The following is a 24204-nucleotide window of genomic DNA, read 5'->3' on the forward strand; positions in this document are numbered from 1 at the left end:
AATGTGTCTCTCTCCTAGAGCATGTATATTGTAGAGTCATACGCGTAGCCTGTTGTTGCTTTAATCTATTTGTATTTTCTATTTTCTGTATTAACTTCTATGGTTTCTTTTATGACCTATAAAAAATTAGAATAAATAATCTGAATTGTTTATAAACACCTATGTCAAAATAATGTTTTACGTAAGAATGCATTTAAATAAGTATTTCAATTTTTCAAAATGTGAAGTAACACCCAGACACAACTCATTTGAGAAAACCATGTTATGTATCCATTTATTTTCATCTAATTCTTTAGTTTTTTTCAGTGCAGCACATAGCTAGAATGTGAAGGCAGATAGGGGGATATTCTCAAGAACGGGCGATAATTATCACCAACCTAGGTTAATGACATTTTACATAATGTCGTCTATCACGGGAAACTAACGCCGTATTAACAGCGTATTCTCAACTCGCCGGCAACAGGCGATAGTCTCCCGATAACACGTCAAATGTCCGAGTTAAAATTATCGGGAAGCCGATAAAAAAGGAAACCCGAACGTGAAAAAAGGTTTATCAGCCCAACAGAGATAAAAACATGAGCGATAATCAGCGCCAGGCTTCCTATTCCCACGTCAGGCGGGAAAATTCACCATAAAAGCTGTGAAAAAAACAACAAAAAAACAACTGAGAAGCACCATGGAAGAAGCTGGAGCAACTACAGAGGCCAACCAGTACCCCAAAAACTCCCGGAAGACCATCCAGGGACCTCGGGGAAGGAGAAGGGCAAGGAGAAGAAGAAGAGGAACCCAGGATTCAGTCCGCAGGAAAACAAGATCCTGGCTACGGAGGTGATAGAACACCACCAACAACTGTTCATCCCCTCCACTGTGTCATTGGTAACTAAAAATGCAATATGGCAGTCCATCTAGGTGAAGGTGAATGAAGTTGGAGTGAAGTGCCAAGAAGTGCTGAACCAAGCTGAAACTCGCTAACAACCGGAAAGCCACAATGCAGACTGGAGGTGGGAGTCAAGCGCCACAGCAAGACCTGGATGAGATGGAGGAAATGGTGTCCACAGTCATCAATGGGGAGACGATGGCAGGAGTTGGGGGACTGGACACTGCTCAACATGACCTGACCCAACAGCAACAGGTTGAGTAATGGCCAGGGACTGGGGGGAAGGGGGGAGATGGGCACAATGGCACACATGCACAATTAAGTATAGCACAGTGCACGCCCACAATGACTCTGGATCATGTCCCTGATCTCCTTGGTATACTGCAGCACACATAGAAACAGCAAGTAGGCCCCCGACAATGTGACCAGAGGGGACCCTCCTCACATATCACTAATCTTACAACAAACCCATGCACATGTGCTGAACCCAGCAACACTAATGCTGCCGCTTGTGTGTAGAAACTGGCCAATCACATTTGGCATACCAGGAAACTGTGAGATGATAATGTAAAAGTAAAACCTTACATCCCTGATGATGTAGAAATGTCCACTGTCCCGCATCAAATACTCTCCAACAAGCCATGGCTGACATCGCTGGAGTCATGACTCTGAGACAAGAACAACTGTCTCGTCAGAGAAGCTCCAGCAATGTCAACCAGGAGTTGGGACACATGCGGAGGATCATGGAGAACATGGAACGGATGCAGGTGGAAAGAATGGCTGCCACGGCGGCACAGCTGCACACCATCAAGAAGTAGCTGGGATCTTCCATGCCCTGTAGATCCTCATCTTGGCATTGCTGCCACAAGGCCTGGCACAGAGGAAGGCTGCTGCTACTACTCCATCCACATCTCCGGCCCCTGATGTGTCAGTGCCAAACAGTGCTGCAGACAAAACACCACCATCCACATGTGAGGTACCTGTTACATAGCATTCCTCCTACCACCTGTTTTCCTAGCTCCTCCTGATTATCATAGAAATACTCATTTAGTACACAATAGACAGCAGAGAGATCTCCCAATCGTCGATTACACTGAAACAGCATGGGAAAAATACACAGATTTCAATAAAGGTTTCTTTCCTTATATAGGTACAGTCACTAATAGTAAGTTGATACGTAGATTAACCAGAACCCTTGAAGCAGTAGTGAACGAAACTATATCCGCCTTAGGCAATTTAACAGAAGAGCAGTCTGCTATGTGGATTGTTGTGCTTCAAAATCGTCTTGTCCTTGACGTCATCCTGGCCGATAGGGGCGGAGCTTGTAGGGTCATCGGATCAAGTTGTTGCATTTTCATACCAGAAAATTCGCCGTCAGTATATAAAGCCATAACCCGCCTTCATAAAATTGTAAGCCAGATACACCAGAGTCCAGGCACCTGGACTTGGTCCGGTTGGTTCTGGGGCGTGTTGTCAGCCTGGGGATGGAGAATGCTCTCCTTCCTAGGTATTGGCTTTCTCATACTATTCAGTTGCTGCTTATGTCTACAATGTGGGCCAGCGATTTGTGGTCTGTGTGCCACCTCGTGTATCCCACATCCAAGTTTTCGTTCGAGATCCCGGAAGAAGAAAGAAGAACAAATGATGTTATATGAACAGATCGATGGATTGATGAAGATTGATATCTCCTAAGGGCCAGTAGGGGACAAGGAGGGAATGTGGAAATATGGATTTCTATGGTCGGTTATGTCCCCTATCTTGGACCCCAACGGTTTCATGTATAAATCACAAGTACATGTATGTTCCCTCCAGTTCCAGTTATGAAGACGCAAACACATGTGCGTCCACCGTCAACATGTCCTCTTTCAGATCCGCCATGAATGGGCCGGATATTCTATTCCTAAGTATGAAAGGCCACCGGCTTTATATGGTTCATTTATCCCATTTTACAGTCCAGGCGAGTAGGCCCTGATTCTGCCACCAAGCCTTTTCCTGCCTTCTGCCTCTGAAAACTCCAGTCTGAGCCTGCATCTGTGACCATGAACTTTGTCTTACTCCCTGCGCGGCTAACGGTGCCTGATCCAGCCCGTAGCCTGCCAGAAAACTGTATTTCACCTTCAAGATTATCTCCTCCGCCCCTCATCCGATGCATTCCTGTCTAGCAGTTTAGGTAAACATTCCTCCAGCTACCGTGCAAAGGGGCCAGGCCTCGCTGTCCTCATGCAAGTAATTCATAAACCTTGTTACCATGGAATATTCCTACCCCCTCGCATCTAGTGTAGACACTTAGACGCTTGTACACGCACTAACAGTCAGTATAGTCAGTATAGAATAAGATTCTATCCTAAGAGACCTCTCTTTTTGGATAACACAGTTCTTTAAACATAGGATATTAGATATGATTTGGGATTAGGTTGACATGACCCCAGACTTCTGTCTCCACATGTAGAGCTAAATGTCAAGTCCCATTCTCCCCCTAGTTGCACGTCAAATCACACGTCATGCTGCTGCGCGCGCATCTCTGCCAAGTATTTTTGCTGACATTGCGAAATTCTTTCATGGAACCACCCATTTGTGACATCATACCTAATGACGTTCTTTAGTTACGCCTAGTTACACCCATTTTAGTTTACGCATGTATGTCTTTATCTCTGTTATCAACTGTTACGCCTCCTGCATCTGTTTCACTGTAATGCCTCTTCTATAAAAATGATTACCTGTCAATAATGTAGGTTCCTTCCTTCCTGAACTTTCGTGGTGATGGAATAGAAGGCCCATAATTCGAATTGTGTTCCTTTGTATAGGAATAAAGCCCGTTCCGAATCTCTAATACCACGGATTCTGCCTCTTATTAATTTTCCGCATCAAATTAAGTACCGGTAATTAAATTATTTACCACATATATGGCGCCCGAACAGGGACACTTTCTCATCTCACGCGCCGGAGGTGCGTTGCAGGCCCGGTCTCCTGCTACAGCTGGACGGACAACAACGCGTACCCACAGGATTTCCTGTATCTCCCTCCTGCCGAGCGGGGGTAACTGAGGCTGCGATCAACACCCAGACGAGGCGGTGAGAAGTGCGAAGTATCCCGACCAGAGCCTAGCTGAGAGAGCAAGATCCGAGGTATACAGAGGCCCACCAGGTTCCGAAGTTCCGAAGTTTCGAGTCGAGTCCAGTCCGGTCCAAGTCCAGTTCAGTTCAGTTCCGAGGCCTTCCGTTCCGAGCTACCCGGTGAGTACCATTGCCGGGGAGGCGTTCTGACGTGCACATAGGTTGTGCCGGTCAAGACGGGTTTGGGTACACAAATCCGGTCTGCACTGTTTCAGCAGTGTATCTGTACTGTTTAGCAGTATATCTAGTATGTATAGTATATAATTCAGAATTACCTAGTTAGTGCCGAGTATTATGCTTAGTGACTAGTTCCCTAAATGGCCATCATTGTTGTTCATTAAATGTTAAATGTTAAATGTTTTAAATACGTTCTGCATATTGTGGTGTGAATGACTGTTCATTATTGTGTTTTGTTGTATTAAACGTGTTCAAAATTAGGTATTAGAACAGTTCTCAATATGCCGCTCTTTTCGAAATTAAGACAGATCAAAACTAGAAAAGGGGTACTCGAAGAAGCTGTTCCCATTCCTCCTAGGGACACTCCAGGGTACTTCATGTATCATAAACATGGCCTAGACGCCATATTATTTCTTGATTTATGGGTAGACTACACCAAGGAATTACCAGAAAGTCAGAGGTGGCCCGCAGCTGGGACCTGGGATGCAGATTGCATCATGAAAGTAGAGGAAGAATTATGGAAAAAGAAAGCTAGACAATCACAGAAGGATGCCATTGAATTATGGCGTAAAGAATCATATAGACGTACAGAAAAAGCACTCAGACAGGAAGAGAAGAGTAAGGAGAATTCAAATAAAGTCCGAGAAAATCTATTAATTGAAGAAGGTACCCGAGCAAAATCAGAACAAGTAGACAGACAAAGAAATGCCCTTATTAATGGTATGTATCCTCTTCTGGCCGAAGGGTTACCTAAGGCCACTCCGGAGATACCAAAAGACTTGCCACCTCCATTGTTTCCGATAAAAGCACATCCCAAAGGGCATCCCAGAACCGCAGAAGATGTTTTCCTTTCCTCTTATTTAGACGACGCAGCTCCCGAGTATGCTAATACTGCACCACATAGACCGCCTGCCGAGGGGGTTCAACGCCAAGACCCTCCGTCTGTACCTCCGCAACAACAAACTCCGACACAAGTTCCAGTAAGCACATCTGTTTCTACAGCTGTACCCACACCTATGGTTGCTATATCACGTTCAACGAATCCTTTCACATCCAGCATCCCAGGCGGTGCTACAGGAGGTACAACAAACATTTTTTCCACGCCACCCAGAGTAAATAAACTTTCCTTTCAAGAATTAGCCCACCAACGTACGCCCAAACTAGTAACTCCCGACATGCTTAAGGAACTTCTAGTAGATTGTAGATATGACCCTGTGCCCGGCAAAGAGGACGAAATGCTGCTGGCATCATTACGTATCCGACGAGCTGCAATATATTTAGGGAGGCTACCAGGAATGACTACACATTTAGAAAATATATATCACTTTGTCCAGTCAGGGCGAGATTCTGAAAGTATTAATAGAGCCATGGAGTACCAGAAAGTGGAGATACAGGGGGAACTGTTACGTTTCCTCATAAATTGTGTGATCAGAAATCAAGACCGACCAGGGGTAAATCCGGAAGAAATGCGAATTCTTACCACATGGAGTCGGAATATATCAGAGGGGAGACATGATAGACTATTAAGTATAGTAGCTATGTGCCGAAAGATCCGCAAAGAAGTAGAACGAATACACGAAGAAAGATTAGCGGTAGACCAGCCTGAACAAAACGAGGAGGAGGAAGAATTAGAACTGCCCACAGGACAGTTAGAAACCATGGCCTATGTAGGTAGAGGAAGATCTTGTAATAATACTAGATGCTTTACTGATCCGATACGTCCGATACGTCCAGAAAATAACAGAAATTTCCAAACCCCTATAATAAATATAAGGTCCCCCGAACATTCGTTCCAAGCCGCTGACAACTTACTCCGAGAACGAAGGGGTTATCATATACTCGATTCTATGGACGAACAAGAATTAGCCAGGTCAGCCGTCCACTGGGTTGACAGTCCCGGAAAATATAGTGATGATACACTAGCGCACACGTTTTTGAACCTCACCCCAGATGAACAGCGTTTAGCTGGTATCTACATGATTCAACAACTCCTTATATTATATAAAAGCCAACACTCCGATCCTGGTCCCTTACCTGATATATTGACTGAATTACTCACGAATAAATGGAGAAGTTCAGGTACTGAGTTAATTAGAGAAATACTAGAATCCAGAAAGCAGTACATTCTTTTTGTATGCCCTGAACATGTCTCACTGCCCATCAAGGAAAGAACGACGTATTATATGGATAGACAGAATCCCTTACGCGAAGTGCATCCGATAAAAGGTGATGACAATCAGTTTAAACGTGTGTTTGTATACACACCCATATCTAAAATGGAACTATTAGAAATGAAGAAAGTGGTACCCAGTCATGACAAAGACCCAGCGGGTTTCCACCGTGAAATTAAAGACATGTTGCTCATGGGAGAGTATACCTATCCCGACATTATGAAAATATTAAAGGTATTAATGCCTGCGGGCATTTACGAAAAACTCAAGAAAAGGATTGGGAGGTGGGAGACCAGAAGATAGATTGGACAGCATTAGAAAACGAAGAAACAGCTCGAGGTCCAGGTTTAGGGCTTGGGGAAAAGACCAAAATACTACCAGGTTTATTAGTACAGGTACTGCCACGTTTATTAACTACGAAAAAGGAAGACTGGGGTGCAATCTCAGCCTGTAAACAAAAGCAAGATGAAGACACTAGTGATTTCTATGCCCGATTCGAAAAATGTTTTGGTATAAATAGTGGAATAAAAGCAAGTAGCGAATCGTATCCACATCTGTTTGTGACAAAATTAGTTGAAAATTCCTTGCCCCAAGTTAAGAATAGAGTATTGAAATTCGAGAGTACCTGGCAAGGTAACACTCCGTCACAAATGTTACAAATGCTACAGTACCATCACAATAGAATTAGAGAGGAACAAGAACATGAACAAAGACGCATGAAAGACGCGAAAATGAAAATGCTAGTTTCCCAGACAGTTCCAGCTGACGGTCATAAAAAGGGTATAACACAGTCCAGTGTTTCAGCAGGTTCTGTAAAAGGGACATGCAACTATTGTAAACAGCCAGGTCATTATGTACACGATTGTCCAGTTTTAAAACATAATATCGCCATAGGTAATACAAAAGAAAGACCACGGCCACTTAGACAGGATCAGAACCAACAAGGAGCCCCGCAGCATGCACAGTCCATGCCAGCTCTGCAACAGTCTATGCCCGCTCCACCACCGCAGCCTATTGCTGCCACACAAACAACGACACGACAGATGTACCAGACCGCACAGTATGACTATCCTGATTATCAACGATACTCATGAAACAGCCTAGAGAGGGAAGTTGGCTTACCCCTTATCGAGGTCCCTGTGGATCAAGAAGGACCTTATGTACACAGTGAACTATTAGGCCAAGATAGAAAATTTTTACTTGATACAGGGGCAAGCCGAACAACCATAAAACGTAGTGAAGTTCCAGGGGCACCCCTCTCAGGCTCACAGAATATTTCCCTTGGTTTTTCAGGAAAACCTATCATTAACGAACTATCACAGCCTCTTCCACTTACGAATCACGATTGGTCCCTTGACACGAACTACAGATTTATTACTTACTAAATCATGTCCAGAAAACCTGTTAGGTATAAAAACATTGAAAGCTCTAGGAGCTATAATATGTTGTTCTCCGGAAGGAGTAAGATTGTTTTTACGTGATTTCAAAGGGCACTATGTGTCCCGAGACATGGATCACCGACTGCAGACTTTACCCACACATTTATGGGCACAAGGCCCTACAGATGTTGGTTGCATGAACATTACACCATATCGAGTCACACTAAAGACAGGAGTGGTACTACCACGAATGCGACAATACAAGTTACCCCCAGATGCTGTAGTGGCTTTACTGCAAATCATTGACGAGCTTATTACCCAAGGAGTGGTTGTGGAAACCGACTCCAATGTATGTAATTCCCCGATAATTCCGATTCTTAAACGAACTGATCCAAAAGCCCCGCCAGTATATCGATTGGTTATTGATCTGCGCGAATTAAATAAATGTATTGTACCACAATACCCCGTAGTCCCAGACATTTCTTCATTACTGACAGCCATTGATTCCGAAGCAACATTCTTTACTGTAATTGATCTCAAGAATGCCTTTTTCAGCGTCCCAATAGATCCGGAAAGCCAATACTTGTTCGGATTTAGTTTAAATGGACGAAGCTTTAAATTCACACGCGCACCTCAAGGATTTACAGAAAGCCCCAGCATCTATAGCCAAGCACTGAAACGAGAACTTGACAGTATCCACATGCCAGTCAACACTGCCCTGCTTCAATATGTCGATGATCTGCTGATCACCGCTAGAAGCGAACCTGAATGTGAAAAAGCCTCACTGACGGTTTTACAATTTTTGGCCGAAAAGGGGCACAAGGTGTCCCCTTCTAAGCTGCAATTCTGTGTCCAGCGAGTTGTTTACCTTGGGCACTCGCTGTCCAAGGAGGGAAGGCAGCTTACGTCAGATCGCATCCAGTTAATTGCTAACATGCCAATACCCAAGACACAAAAGGAGGTACGGGCTTTTATAGGCCTCACTTCATATTGTAGGCAGTGGATCCCTCAGTATGCATTTCTAGCAAAACCACTCATTCAGTTGACAACACAGGAGGCGGCCATATCGACTGTCCTCCCTTGGACTCAGGAACATACACAAGCTTTTGAAAGCCTAAAGAAAGCTTTATGTCAAGCACCTGTTTTAGCAACACCATGTTACAATAAACATTTTACGCTCTTTGTTACAGAACGCGAAGGTACTGCCTTGTCAGTACTCACACAGGAACAAGCAGGATCACACAAACCATGTGCTTATTTTTCTAGTACATTAGATCCCGTAGCTCAGGCTCTGCCTGCGTGCCTGAAATCAGTGGCAGCGACAGCTTTAGCAATCAGACAAAGCGATGCCATAGTGTTAGGACATCCATTGACAGTACAAGTACCACACGCAGTAGAGGTTCTTGTGAACCGAACGCAAACACAACACTTGACTATAGCAAGACTTACTGGTTACGAATTGACATTGTTTCAGCCACACATAGAAATCAGACGTTGTAGTACATTGAATCCTGCCACACTTTTGCCAGTAAACGGAACAGACCCGCTAGCACATGATTGTATTGAAGTTATTACTATCACGACGAAACCCAGACAAGACTTGACAGACGTCCCATTGTCAGATCCAGACCTGACGTTGTATGTAGATGGTTCATGTATGAGAACAAGTACAGGAGAGTTAGTGGCCGCTTACGCAGTCACAACAGACACTGAAGTCATTGAAACATATTGCATAAACACCTTGTCAGCTCAAGCAGCAGAGCTCATCGCTCTGACACAAGCCTGTATTCAAGCCACAAATAAGAAAGTCAACATATACACTGATTCACGTTATGCATTCGGAGTTGTACATGACTTCGGCGTGCTGTGGCGAGAGAGAGGTTATTTAACTTCTCACGGTGCCCACATTCAGCACGGACCCCTCATTCATGCCTTATTAGATGCAATACATCTACCCACTGCAATATCAATTATGAAATGTAAAGCTCATACGAAAGTTACTGATATCATTTCCCAAGGCAATGACCTAGCTGACAGAACAGCCAAACAGACTGCTCAGAATCAGACTCTCGCAACTGACATGACAAAGACAATAGTTCTGACACCAACACATTGCATGACGGTTAAGGATCCCGCTCTTGACGTAATTGACATACAGACACATGCTACACCAGATGAAATAAAGAAATGGACTGAATTAGGAGGGATCCAAACGAATCAAGGATGGATGACGAAGGAAAAATCTGTATGGTTTCTTCCCGACTCTATGGTTCAAGTTATCATTAATACAATACATAGTCCAGCGCACCTAGGAGAAAAAGCTATGCTAGACAGCATTCAACACATTTGGTTCAACAAACATTTACGAGCAGCAGCTAAACAAAAAGTTCGTACCTGTATGATCTGTTGTCAGTTTAACCCAGGTAAAAGCATTCCCGTAGAACAGGGTGGATTTCAGCCTCCTGATCACCCTTTTGAAGTCCTCCAGATGGATTATATCCAGATGGAACGATGTCGAGGATTCAAATATGTTCTCGTAGTTGTCTGTGCTCTTTCCCGTTGGACAGAAGCATACCCGGTTTCAGATTACACTGCCCCGACTACTGCCAAACAGTTGGTTCGAGAATTCTTCCCACGGTACGGTTTACCACGTGTTGTCTACTCAGATAACGGCCAGCCGTTCTCATCCGAACTAATGAAACACGTTTCACTTTTGTTAGGCTATCAATGGAGATTTCACTGTGTCCGACACCCCGAGGCAGCAGGTCTCGTGGAACGACATAATCAAACTCTGAAAATTAGATTGTCCAAAATATGTAGAGAGAAGGGTGTCGATTGGGTAGTAGCCTTACCAGTTGCACTCTTTTATATGAGAATGGTAGCGCACTCTCGAACAGGGCTATCCCCTTATGAGGTGATCTTTGGCAGACCACCAAATATGTGGGGGACGCCTATACCACGCAAAATAACTGATGTTGACTGTAATATGCTGACAGATTACCTGGCTTCCTTGATGTCTGCACTACAATCTTGTCGTTCACAGGTAGCTGCAGCCTTTCCCGACAACACCGAGGTGAAACCCCATGACGTAGTTCCCGGGGACCTGGTGTTAGTGCGGAATTTTGACCGGAAGACTCAGCTGGATCCTAGGTGGAAATCGCCTCAACTTGCACTACTCACCACGAGGACAGCCGTGAAGATCGAAGGTCGCAAAGGATGGTTACATTCAAGTCATATCAAGAAATTTCATGTACTACCGTCTGATGTAAACGTTACACCTCGCGTGTCTTCACCGATTGACTCAAAGCTTCCTTTGGTTGAACAAAGCGATAAGGAACTATACAAACTAAAATTACGGTCTAATAAGTCAGACAATTTGATTGTTTAAGTCCTCTCCAAGGTGAATCGGTCGAATTTGTCTCTGACATGTATCCCCTAGACCTGAATAGAGAAAGAAACCGAAAGATGCAGTTGAAAAAACATGCGTACTGTAAATCACTGCGTAGTCATTGCACAGTGACGTTATTAATTTTGTTTTTCTTATGTCTTTTAATAATCGTTGCAAGTATATTGTTGCACATATATTATCCTATTTCTAAACATGTTTACAATGTTACTGCTGAACATTCTTTTAGTGAATTACCCCCGCATGAGTTGTCCTATAGATTTGCGCTGCGCAATAACACTTTTATTAGTATGTTACATCATTCCCATCAGACTAGCAATGCTACAAATTGTTGGATATGTGGCCGACTCCCTCCCTATCAGAACTATAAGGGAATTCTGCCTCTCTTTCCATATCCGTTCACACACAATGGCTCCTGTGGAGCATGGTTTAGTTTAATTAATTCCTTAGATTCAAATTCAGTAGCTTATCAAGACAACTGGGTATGGGGAAACCTGAACTTAGTTTTGCTTAAAGTCTGTTACCATAACAAGGAGGGACTTCCCAAAAGAACAGGAACTGATCTAGAAAATGAAGTATATGGATTAGGTAATTTTACGCTTAACCTCATGATCCTGAACGTTGAATCTGAAGCTACACCAATCTTGCCCGCCATGTCCGTATTCCCAGTAAAAGGGGAACTATGTATAAGAAAGAATGGCTCCATACACATGGGCCATAGTAAATGCACCACTGTGATAAAATTCAGTGATCAAGGCAAGTCTACATTTAGAGCTTCTCGTCATTCCTACTTTATATGTGGCCAGACCGCATATATACGCCTACCTCTAGATTGGGATGGTACCTGTTACATAGCATTCCTCCTACCACCTGTTTTCCTAGCTCCTCCTGATTATCATAGAAATACTCATTTAGTACACAATAGACAGCAGAGAGATCTCCCAATCGTCGATTACACTGAAACAGCATGGGAAAAATACACAGATTTCAATAAAGGTTTCTTTCCTTATATAGGTACAGTCACTAATAGTAAGTTGATACGTAGATTAACCAGAACCCTTGAAGCAGTAGTGAACGAAACTATATCCGCCTTAGGCAATTTAACAGAAGAGCAGTCTGCTATGTGGATTGTTGTGCTTCAAAATCGTCTTGTCCTTGACGTCATCCTGGCCGATAGGGGCGGAGCTTGTAGGGTCATCGGATCAAGTTGTTGCATTTTCATACCAGAAAATTCGCCGTCAGTATATAAAGCCATAACCCGCCTTCATAAAATTGTAAGCCAGATACACCAGAGTCCAGGCACCTGGACTTGGTCCGGTTGGTTCTGGGGCGTGTTGTCAGCCTGGGGATGGAGAATGCTCTCCTTCCTAGGTATTGGCTTTCTCATACTATTCAGTTGCTGCTTATGTCTACAATGTGGGCCAGCGATTTGTGGTCTGTGTGCCACCTCGTGTATCCCACATCCAAGTTTTCGTTCGAGATCCCGGAAGAAGAAAGAAGAACAAATGATGTTATATGAACAGATCGATGGATTGATGAAGATTGATATCTCCTAAGGGCCAGTAGGGGACAAGGAGGGAATGTGGAAATATGGATTTCTATGGTCGGTTATGTCCCCTATCTTGGACCCCAACGGTTTCATGTATAAATCACAAGTACATGTATGTTCCCTCCAGTTCCAGTTATGAAGACGCAAACACATGTGCGTCCACCGTCAACATGTCCTCTTTCAGATCCGCCATGAATGGGCCGGATATTCTATTCCTAAGTATGAAAGGCCACCGGCTTTATATGGTTCATTTATCCCATTTTACAGTCCAGGCGAGTAGGCCCTGATTCTGCCACCAAGCCTTTTCCTGCCTTCTGCCTCTGAAAACTCCAGTCTGAGCCTGCATCTGTGACCATGAACTTTGTCTTACTCCCTGCGCAGCTAACGGTGCCTGATCCAGCCCGTAGCCTGCCAGAAAACTGTATTTCACCTTCAAGATTATCTCCTCCGCCCCTCATCCGATGCATTCCTGTCTAGCAGTTTAGGTAAACATTCCTCCAGCTACCGTGCAAAGGGGCCAGGCCTCGCTGTCCTCATGCAAGTAATTCATAAACCTTGTTACCATGGAATATTCCTACCCCCTCGCATCTAGTGTAGACACTTAGACGCTTGTACACGCACTAACAGTCAGTATAGTCAGTATAGAATAAGATTCTATCCTAAGAGACCTCTCTTTTTGGATAACACAGTTCTTTAAACATAGGATATTAGATATGATTTGGGATTAGGTTGACATGACCCCAGACTTCTGTCTCCACATGTAGAGCTAAATGTCAAGTCCCATTCTCCCCCTAGTTGCACGTCAAATCACACGTCATGCTGCTGCGCGCGCATCTCTGCCAAGTATTTTTGCTGACATTGCGAAATTCTTTCATGGAACCACCCATTTGTGACATCATACCTAATGACGTTCTTTAGTTACGCCTAGTTACACCCATTTTAGTTACGCATGTATGTCTTTATCTCTGTTATCAACTGTTACGCCTCCTGCATCTGTTTCACTGTAATGCCTCTTCTATAAAAATGATTACCTGTCAATAATGTAGGTTCCTTCCTTCCTGAACTTTCGTGGTGATGGAATAGAAGGCCCATAATTCGAATTGTGTTCCTTTGTATAGGAATAAAGCCCGTTCCGAATCTCTAATACCACGGATTCTGCCTCTTATTTTACTGAGCTATTCTTATTAATTTTCCGCATCAAATTAAGTACCGGTAATTAAATTATTTACCACAATGCCCTGGAATAACAACTTACACTGTCCCCCGATACAGTCTGCCACACTCACCTTGGCCCTCAACATGGACTGCCATATTTGGTTTGGTTACCAATGACACAGCAATCAGACTGCGGACTGAACTCTTCCTCTTCCGATTAACTTGTCAATCCCTAAAGGACTATGGCTGGCCCTCCATGGGGCAACAATGTAAAGTGGGGTTTGCATGGCCATGTACTGGTCCAGCTTCAACACTCCACCGAATGTATTTAAAACATTCTAATTCACACAGATGTGTCATGTCTATGATCAAGCAAGTATGCGATTGAGGCTAGGCCTTTGGCTTAAGCTGTGGCAATGCAGATACACACACAACAGTTGGCATGTATGAGCCAAGACCCAGAGCGGTCTTGCGCTCCTTTATTTTTCCATTTGGGCGAGCCCACCCTCTGGGTGCATGCTACATTGCAACATTGTCGATTAAGGTCCGGGTGGCGTGGACACTACAACAGAGACACATGCTATAGGTACTTGTGGCCAGCCAAGAACTGAACCACGCCCAGTGCTCAGAACTGAACCACGTCCAGAGCCCCGGGCCATTTCTTCACACTTCTCACACACCGCGGTGCTGGGATGTCGTGCTCTTCGGAGTACATCTACAAACATTCCACTCAGGCTTCCCAGCGGCCTGCCTGGGACGGGGGAGGCCCTGTGACTGTGAAGGGCTCCAGTGGCGTTACCGACGACATGCTGTTAGCTGCTGGAGGCGGACTTGTTGGGTAGCCCCACGGGACTTGCTGTGCACTGAGTTAGTCTCATTGGAAGAGCTGACCGGGTGTGCAGCCTGCGATGATGCAGTGGCCTTCAGGCTGGATGGTGACTTGTGGTGCACAGAGGTAGTGGCACCTGAGGCACTGCGTCCCACATGGGTATACTGCCATGTGGCGATGGCTTGCGAAGCACTGAGGTAGGCCCACCTGAAGAGTTGAGCGGGTGTGCAGCATGCGATGATGCAGTGGCCTGGAGGCTGGACGGTGACTTGCGGTGCACTGAGTTAGTCCCACCGCAAGAGCTGAGCGGATGTGCAGCCTGCGATGATGAAGTGGCCTGGAGGTTGGATGGTGACTTGCGGTGCAAGGAGGTAGTGGCACCTGAGGCGCTGCTTCTGGCACGGGCCTATCGCCACATAGTGATGACTTGCGGTGCACTGAGGTAGGCCCACCTGAAGAGCTGAGAGGGTGTGCAGCCTGCGATGATGCAGTAGCCCCTGAAACCGGTCCTAGGATGCTTGTTTCTGGTCCAGTGAGGACCTGGCTTGGCAGTTCGGGCTGGACTGTTCCCATGAGGCACAGGGTCAAGACTAATTTGCATGTGGCCAGGTCTAAACTGGGGTGGCATGGTGAGCAAAAGAATTATGGATTTAACCCAGATCTCTTGACTGGGGGTAAATGTTTTGATTTGTTCTGCATTTCGTCCATCAACTGTGTGTCTTTTGCTTTCTCACCCTAAGTGCGCCAGGTATGCCCAGACGTGGGTCCTGGGCTCACTGTGCCACTGGAACCAAGCTATCCTGGCTGAAGAGGGATGAAACCCTGAAACCGGTCCAAGGATGCTCGTTTCTGGTCCAGTGAGGACCTGGCTTGGCAGTTCGGGCTGGACTGTTCCTATGAGGCACAGGGTCAAGACTGATTTGCATATGGCCAGATCTAAACTGGGGTGGCATGGTGAGCAAAAGAATGATGGATTTAACCCAGATCTCTTGACTGGGGCTGAATGTTTTGATTTGTTCTGCATTCCATCCATCAACTGTGTGTCTTTTGCAGTAGACCTGTTGGGCCGGACAGGAATGGATTTGTCTGAGACCTGCTGGACCTCAGTGTAGGCCGAAGGAAGCAGTCAGCACACATAGAACTCCGCGGTGCCGCAGGGTGCGCTGGGGGCCTGTTGTGTGGAAGCCAGCGATCGACTGAGGAGGCTGCCAGGCTCGGGGGCCTCAGGCTTGAAGATTGCTCCAGCATGTCGTGGGCCCTCCTGGAGACACACCGGTGGCGGCAGGTGACAGTGAGGCCTGGGTGCGCAGGGGAGGGCAATCACCGCTGGTTGCCGGACGGGTCTGGGGACCAGCCGGTTGGGGTGCAGCAGGCACACAGGATTGCGCAGGCACCACTGGTCACGGCAGCAGCCTTGTGGCAGGGTGAGGGGCACCGCCCCGGCAGACACGCCCCTACAGGTGATGATGAGATGTGCGCCGGGTGGCGTGTGACGTAGCCACCACATCGCTGCTGTGAATTTGGCCATTGAAGATGGTCGGCCACGTGGGTGTAGGCCCATGGTCAGGATTTGGTGGACCCAGAGACACACGCAGAAAGTCCGCTGTCTTGTTCTGCGCTGCCTTGGTGGTAATCCGGGGGGTGGTGGTGGTGGGTGTTGTGGCCCTCTTGGGTCTCCAAGCTGCATTATTAGTAGCTCCATGGCATCTGTTGGTTTTCAGAAGTGTCTCTGCGCTCCTTTTCTACTGCAGGTTTCTGTCCTACTTAAGACCAGAAAAAAGCAGGTCTTAAGTCCCTGCTGCTAACGTGCCTTATCGTCTGTTTTTGGACCGCATCACCGATCTGGCTGGTCGTTGAGAATATCGCGAAGTGGTGTTATCATGAGTTTTTGGACGGGAAAGCCTACTCTGCATATGATTAGCGTTAGTTGTCGCTGTCAACCTTGCCGATGTTTTTAGTGGCAGCTATCGCAGGTAAACTGGCGATGTCGGCTGTTAGTGCAGGCTTGTGAATAGGGCGATGTATTTTCGTGGCGGAAAAGTGCTGCTAAATCGGCGATGAGTCCTTGAGAATATGCCCCATATTGTTTTTGTGGTGGCCTTCATCCAAAAAAAAACGGTTGGAACTGTAGAGCTCTGACAAAACTTTTTCCCATTCTGTTGTTTCATAAGCAACACGTTTAACAGTAGAGACTGTCACCAGTGTGACTAGAAGTCAAAATGCACAACTAAAGCTAGACTGTTACTCTTTATTCTCCAGCGTATAGTACAGTGAATTTTGTACAATTGATTTGCCAAAATATAAATTCCAATATTAAATAAATGGTGTATGACAAATGTACTTATGTTATTTGATACTCCAAAGTATGAACACAGTCTTTCCAACACTTAAAACCGATTTTCGGAGGATAAAAGCTCAAAACTGCAGGAGCACATATTGCACCGGGCTGCATGCCCACTTCTAAATGGGAATAATGCTTAATATTAGTGCATTGTTCTCATTTCTGGGGTGTGCAAATCATAATGGACTGTAAACTGCACATCTGGCAGATATCAAACCCTTTGCCATTTACATTTAATGGAAGTGCAATTAATGCTTAGTGGCTACACAATTTGCAGGCCTTTTGGAATTGGCCTTTTAATTGTATCACAAGCACACCTATTATGCCGAAAAATATGAAGTTCATGGAAATCACAAACCTCAGCTGTCGACGCTTGTGCTGCTATAGGTTGAGAAGGTATGCCATCCCACATCAAGGTGAAGTCCTGCATGCTGGGGATTCCCTTTGTTTGCTCAACAATGTCAATTGTCATGTTAAATTCTTCAGCAACCTCATAATTGAGCAAATTAAAATCACCTGAAAAGAAAATTTACAGTGGTCAGAAAAATTTATAAAAAACGTCATAATCATATAGTATTTTTATAATTGTGTCTTCTTGAACTGATACTTGTATGTCATCAAACTAAACCCCTGTAGGAAATATTAAGCCTAATTTGATTACTCATATGAAAACGAAAATGTTTACCAAAAAAATCCAGCCCAGCTGATGATTATATAGCTCATCAATAACTATTTATGCAGTTGAGTCATCCCAGGGTCCTTTAATATGCAAGGATCAAACCCGCCCTAAAGAAAATGACTAGCAAACTACGGGGCATATTTACAAGGCGGCGATAGAAAATTATCGCCACTTTTGCGGCCGTTTTCGGCCGAAAAGCGGCGATAATTCTAACGCGTGAAACCTTGCATTAGCGCCCAGATTCTTAACGCCCAGCTTTGCATCTCTAACGAGATGCAAAGTGGGCGTTCCTGACCTGACATGACAGGAGAAATGTCGCTAAGCGACATTTCTCCTATCATCAAGCCCCACGCTATGAAGCATAGTGGCAAGAAAAGTAGCGATAACCCCTGTTATCGCTACTTTCCTTACGCCTGCTTCAGGACTGACTTAGCCATGATAGCCTATGGAAGGTGGATATCATGGCTAAGTTTGTGAGTCCCTATCAACAAGCTAACGCCACATTTCGTGAGATTATCGCTGGGTTTCCAGCGATAATCTCACGTTAGGCAGTTAGCGCTAGGATTTTTATCGCTTTTGAAATAAGCGTTGCTAATAGCACGCTATCTCAGCGATAAAAATCCACGCTAGCCGGCGATAATTATCCTAGCGATAAGTGCGCTTAGCGATAATATCGCCCTACATACCTATCTCTGGCCTTTCTTGAGTCACAAGGACCTTGAAAGGCTTTTCAACAGCCTCTTATCTTCCCACTTGGAGTAAAACAGCCTTCTAAGTGACTTACAATCAGGCTTCAGATCCCACAGGATGCAGCGACCACTCTATTAAACATTAGGAAGAGCTCATCAGGGCCAGACCTGTGGATAGGTTTCCTGTGATTTTTAATGTTTTTGATGTATTTAATGCTCTAATGCACTGTGAGGTATCTAATGACTTACAAATAGATTGATAATGTTTTGGCCAATATATTTTTGATAGTTAAACATTCAATTTTTTTGACATTGGCTACAATAAAATAAGTTATGATAGATGTTTGGGTATTCAGACCATGTGAAATAGGCATTACTTTGATGATTTTGCAAGCAGCAAATCAGAATAGTAAAGGAAGAGAAGAGTAACTTTGTTGCATGGACTAAAAAAGAAAGAGCCATTGACCCACCAACCATATGAAACGGGGCCTAGATAGCTCAATGTCATGCACGTGCAGTGGCACACGTACTACCGGTGAGCGGCAATAGCAGATGACTATACAAAAAGACATAGGTGGCGCAATGGGGTTTAAAAGTACTTGGGGGCATATCAACAACAACCGGCGATAATTATCGCTAAGCGCACTTAGCGCTAGGATAATTATCGCCGGCTAGCGTGGATTTTTATCGCTGAGATAGCATGCTATTAGCAACGCGTATCTCAATAGCGATAAAAATCCTCACGCTAAGTGGCTAACGTGAGATTATCGCTGGAAACCCAGCGATAATCTCACGTTAGATTGTTGATAGGGACAGGCAAACTTAGCCATGATATCCTCCTTCCATAGGATATCATGGCTAAGTCAGAAAAATACCAGACGTAAAAAAGCAGCGTTAACCAGGGTTAGCGATATTCTTGATAATAGGAGAAATGTCGCTTAGCGACATTTCTCCTATTATTTTACTCTGGAACGCCTCCTTTGCATCTCATTAGAGATGCAAGGGGAAGCGTAGAGTAAAAGGGTGCTAACATGCCAATTTGCTTGTTAGCACCCTGTCGTTGATAGGGTGCTAGTTTTATCTCTGCTTTTTTGGCTTTTAAAGCCAAAAAAGCTGTGATAAAGCCCTTGTTGATATGCCCTTTGATGCCTTGATACTTTGTTTTATGGAATATATTCTGTGATATTGAATAGAAACGACAATACCGGAGCATAAGAAGAGTCTCAAATGCAGTAGAGTGCCACACAGTAGAGTCGCCGCTATAGTGGTATTTTGCATACCTCTTTGTGAGTGGAATGTCACAGTATAGATGTGCTCGTCATCATCATCAGTCCTCGTAACTTCTACTGTATCTGGATTTAGTGACACCAGGCCATTCAAAGCATACTGCACTTCATCGCCTGATGCATCAGCTGATAGAGAAACTAGGATTGAAAGTGGAAAATTAGATGAATAGTTAATATAAATGCATAATTATTACATGTTTAAATAAGCATGATTCCTAATATAGTGCCGTGTTTAAATGTCATCTTTTTGCATATTTAGGTTTGTGTGCTTTTAATAATTTAGTAGACCTCTAAATAACATGAATCACTGTCTCATATGTCATGAAATCTTCCCCAGTAACGCAATTTCTCTCAGTATTAGAGATTTGGGAACAATGGGCTGATTTTTTGTCGGGAGACACATCCAAAGAAATGTGCAATATTAGAAAAACTCTGACAAAATAATTTTCTTTCATACTGGTCATAAAGGAACTGTACGAAAAAATATAATGACATGATACAAGTACTTTAAATTTAGCAGTAAAACTGCTGTATATAATCTTTCACTTTGAGTACATACTTGTCTTTTCCGTATTATAAATAAGCGCAAAATCGAAGAGTGAACATAATTCTGCACAGGCAATGGTGATTGTCTGGACTTCTTCAGTGGCATTAGTCATCGTCCAGTTCCCCAAGGTAATCACCTAAGCAAGAAATATAAACATAGGTTAACACTTCATTATGATCCAACAGTTTTGTTCTACTATGTTAGGATAAGAGGAAATTACCACTGTTTCCATGTTACAAGTTTACATTCCTGCCTTCACTTCTTCAACGTTTTAAACAGTTATCTGCTTCTTGCTTCTCAATGTTTTTCAAGAGTTTTACAATACACGGTTAGCCACTTGATTTATAGTACAGCTCGATCCACCTCTTGGTTCAATTCAATAAAGGAAGCATTTCAGCTCTTCCTCATTGACGTTTTACACCTTTGCCATCCTGGCATGCATGGCTCCTGTTCAGCCTACATCAACCTCTGTTCCTTCCTATTTTCCCCAAGATACCTAAAATTGTTTGGATCCTCTCTGAATTGTCTGCTCCTTCAGATTCGTCTGAAGCCCACATGAATGTGCATGCACACACAGACTGCCACAAACACATCCTCAGTAAACTAAGTCTGGGCATATGTTTCAATGTATATCTCATCTCCTTTTACTACATTTGTGTTATTACAAGACGGAGGCTCATATTATGCAGTCTCTTTCCTCACTGATTTAGTCACAGCTTTTTAAAGGACTACAATCCTCATAATGCATTTCAGTTTAAAACAGAAATTGATATCATAACATGATAGAAATAAAACATATTTAGGAGCCATGAACTGTCAACTCTGCCTCTTTTCTTGCTGCTTGAAAAGAAAAGTGCTATCCATATGTAATTGTTTTATGTCTATTTCATATCTTGAACTGTGCACTATGCTTTCTGTTTGTTACTAAACATGTTCAATTTCAGCTTGTATCATTGCTTCGTTCCTGTGGTTCTGTTTATTCTCTATATGTGACTCCTTCGGAAGCGCGCTTGTTTTCCTAGCTGTCCCTTTGTTTGTATAAAACCTCCCTGTGCTTCAAATACATAATTGCTCCCTTAGGAGTCTGTTTGTTTAACTCTTGATTATATATATGTATATGTGTATGTGTGTGTGTATATGTACATATATATATATTCGAATTCCAGTTTGAAATACGTTATTCAGTACATAAAAAATGGCCATAAAAGCATATAAAATAACTATAACCCAAATGTACAACAAACCCCTCAGAGACTTTTAGGTAACGCACCATGAATAATAAAATACCAATACAATCTTTAATATAACAGTATAAATCTTGATTGTGCAAAATACAGTACGGATAAAAAATGTAAATCTGCTTATCTGCACGCCAAAAGGGAATAACACTCTCTTTGTAGGACCGCGCGTGCAAATCATGTTTCCTTAACTTTATCCGATGCTAAGAAATGTCCCAAAACATTATTTAAAATGGTAAAAGAATTATCAGGTGCTGCAACTCAGCCACTCCACCCAATTTGAATAAAACGCAATGTGAAGATCTTGCTCAATTTTTCACTAACAAAGTGGAAGCAATATATTCCACTTTGACTGGGAATACGTCATCATCCTTCGCGTCATTACTGTCCACCTCCATCCAACTAATTCGGCCATCTGTTGACAACGCTCTGCTTGATATAAATACCATTAATAAAATAGATAACTGGTCACCACTTGATATGACGTCCCTTAAACAGCATCTGGGCCGTAGTAAATCTGGTTCCCCTTGTGATCCACTCCTTATTTCTGTGCTGCAGCAGCTTGACCTGTCAACACATGCAAATATTATGGAACTCCTAAATACATCTTTAAAGGAATCTCTTGTCCCCCTGGAATGGAAGCATGCAATGGTCATCCCATTATTGAAAAAGGCCAGTGCTGACCCTACAGTGTCGTCGAACTATCAGCCTATCTCTTTGCTGCCTGCATTTTCAAAAATATTGAAGAGGCATATTAATGGTCAACTGTCGCTGTTCATTGAAAATAACAGGATTCTGCATCCTTCACAATCTGGTTTTCAAACCGGTCATTCTACGGAGACTGCTCTTCTTGGCGTTACCGTAATGTTGCGACAAAATTTGGATGCCGGCAACACGGTCGCACTTGTCTTATTGGATTTAAGTGCGGCCTTTGACATGGTGTCCCATGCTGTGCTGATAAATGCCTTACAATCCATAGGGGTTACTGGTTCTTCTCTTAGCTGGTTAACCTCTTTTCTTACTGGCCGTACTTTTCAGGTCTTCTTTTCTGCAGCAAACTCCAAGATTAATTCATCCCCATACAGAGTCCCCCAGGGGTCCATCCTTAATCCTTCGTTGTTTAACATTTATGTTAGACCCCTGGCAACGATCGTAGAAGAAGATGGGTTGTCGTTATTTTATTACGCTGACGACACTCAGATTATCTTCTCACTTTCTGCGGGAAAAAATTCAGAGCCTTCTGCTCTTCGGGCAGGGCTGTGCAAAGTGGCATCTTGGATGCATGCCAATTTTCTCTAGCTGAATGGTGAAAAAACGGAGGTTCTGGTATTGGGGAAAGACAAAGAGCTCTGGGGTCCAGAACATTGGCCCACAGAAATGGGTGCAGTACCGCAGCCTTCCCATCATGTTCGCAAACTTGGCTTTATTATTGACAACTCACTATCTATGCATCAACAAGCCATGAAGGTTGCTGCAACATGCTTCACCATTCTGAAGTGGCTGAGAAAAATTGTGTGGATGCTTCCTAGCCCTACTCAGGGTACCGTAGTCCAGGCTCTTATTACATCTAGACTGTACTACGTAACATCCTCTACCTTGGAGCTAATAAAGATGTGATACGAAAGCTACAGAGAGTACACAACTCCGCGGCCAGACTGCTCTACCGAACTCCTAGAACAGCTTCTATTTCCGCTTCCTTGAGGAACATTCATTGGTTAAGAGTTGAAAATCGGATTAAGTTTAATGCTCTGAACTATATGTTCAAAATTAAGTATGGCATGGCTCCCATGTACGTGTAAACAAATCTAGTCCATCTTTACTTGCCTTCACGTACTCTTAGATCTGTTACTCAGGCTAAATTTCAGGTGCCAAAGATCAGACTATCCCGTATGGGTGGCCGTTCTTTTTCCTATTTGGGCCCTGTTCTGTGGAATTCTCTTCTGTTGTCTCTTCGCACACATATGAATATTACACTTTTTCGTAAGTCACTTAAAACCTAGCTTTTTAATCAGTAAGCTTTACTTCCTTATCTTTGTCATTTCCGTCAGGCACCGGGAAACCCTTTTGGTAGCTGTTGCGCCTAGATATAAATTTAAATAACATACCATTACATGCACCTTAATGATTTCCTAATTTCAATCAAATTGGCAAGAAAGGGCACAAGGGCTATTGAGCTGACAATGCTGCACCATTGCATTGTGGGAGTGGGAGTCCCATAGTAATCCATTAATGCAGTATGGCGAAGTATAAATTGTGTGTGCTGTCTATTTGGAGCCTCGCTGTAGGAGAGTAGGATCTGCCTCTTATGGTTACCCTTACTTTTTGCTGGTGTTTGACTGTTTTTCGAATTTAGTCTGGCTGGGACCCTGCTATTCAGGGCCCCAACCTAGCTGCTTCCTCTCTAAATGGATTGCATGTACTTTAGGTACACCACAGATTGTATCCTGAGGTACCCTTGTGAGTCCCTAGTATATGGTATACTATGTACCCAGGGCATAGGTATCCCAGAGGCCTACCAGGGGCTAATGCATGTATTATGCCAACCCTGGAAAGCCACCCAAAATGACACCACAGGTCTGCTACTGCAGCCTGGGTAAGGTGGTGCATTCACCCCTTACTGATGTATAGGTTCAATATACCTCACCCTTCACTGCTCATACAAACCTATCAGTCACTCCTATGGCAGGCCTTAACAATCCTGAAGGCAGAATGCCTGGTTATATGTGAGAGGGTGCCCAGGCATGAGCTGAGCCCCTCTGCAGCCTTCG

The 24204-nt window shown here is 44.0% G+C and overlaps 1 protein-coding gene across 1 annotated transcript in view; it reads right to left on the reverse strand.

Annotated features, from left to right (window-relative positions):
• The window catches only part of LOC146830898 (fibrocystin-L-like), a 1500901-nt gene that overhangs the window by 945208 nt on the left and 531489 nt on the right, over positions 1 to 24204 (reverse strand). Inside the window, exons 17-19 of the mRNA XM_085605087.1 lie at positions 20211 to 20334; positions 19646 to 19789; positions 17356 to 17513 (exon numbers count right to left, since the gene is read on the reverse strand). Coding sequence (XP_085461213.1) covers positions 17356 to 17513; positions 19646 to 19789; positions 20211 to 20334 — 426 coding nt within the window. The remainder of the gene's footprint in view (positions 1 to 17355; positions 17514 to 19645; positions 19790 to 20210; positions 20335 to 24204) is intronic.

The sequence above is a fragment of the Triturus cristatus genome, chromosome 5_1, assembly GCF_964204655.1.
Source record: "Triturus cristatus chromosome 5_1, aTriCri1.1, whole genome shotgun sequence".
NCBI lineage: Eukaryota > Metazoa > Chordata > Amphibia > Caudata > Salamandridae > Triturus > Triturus cristatus.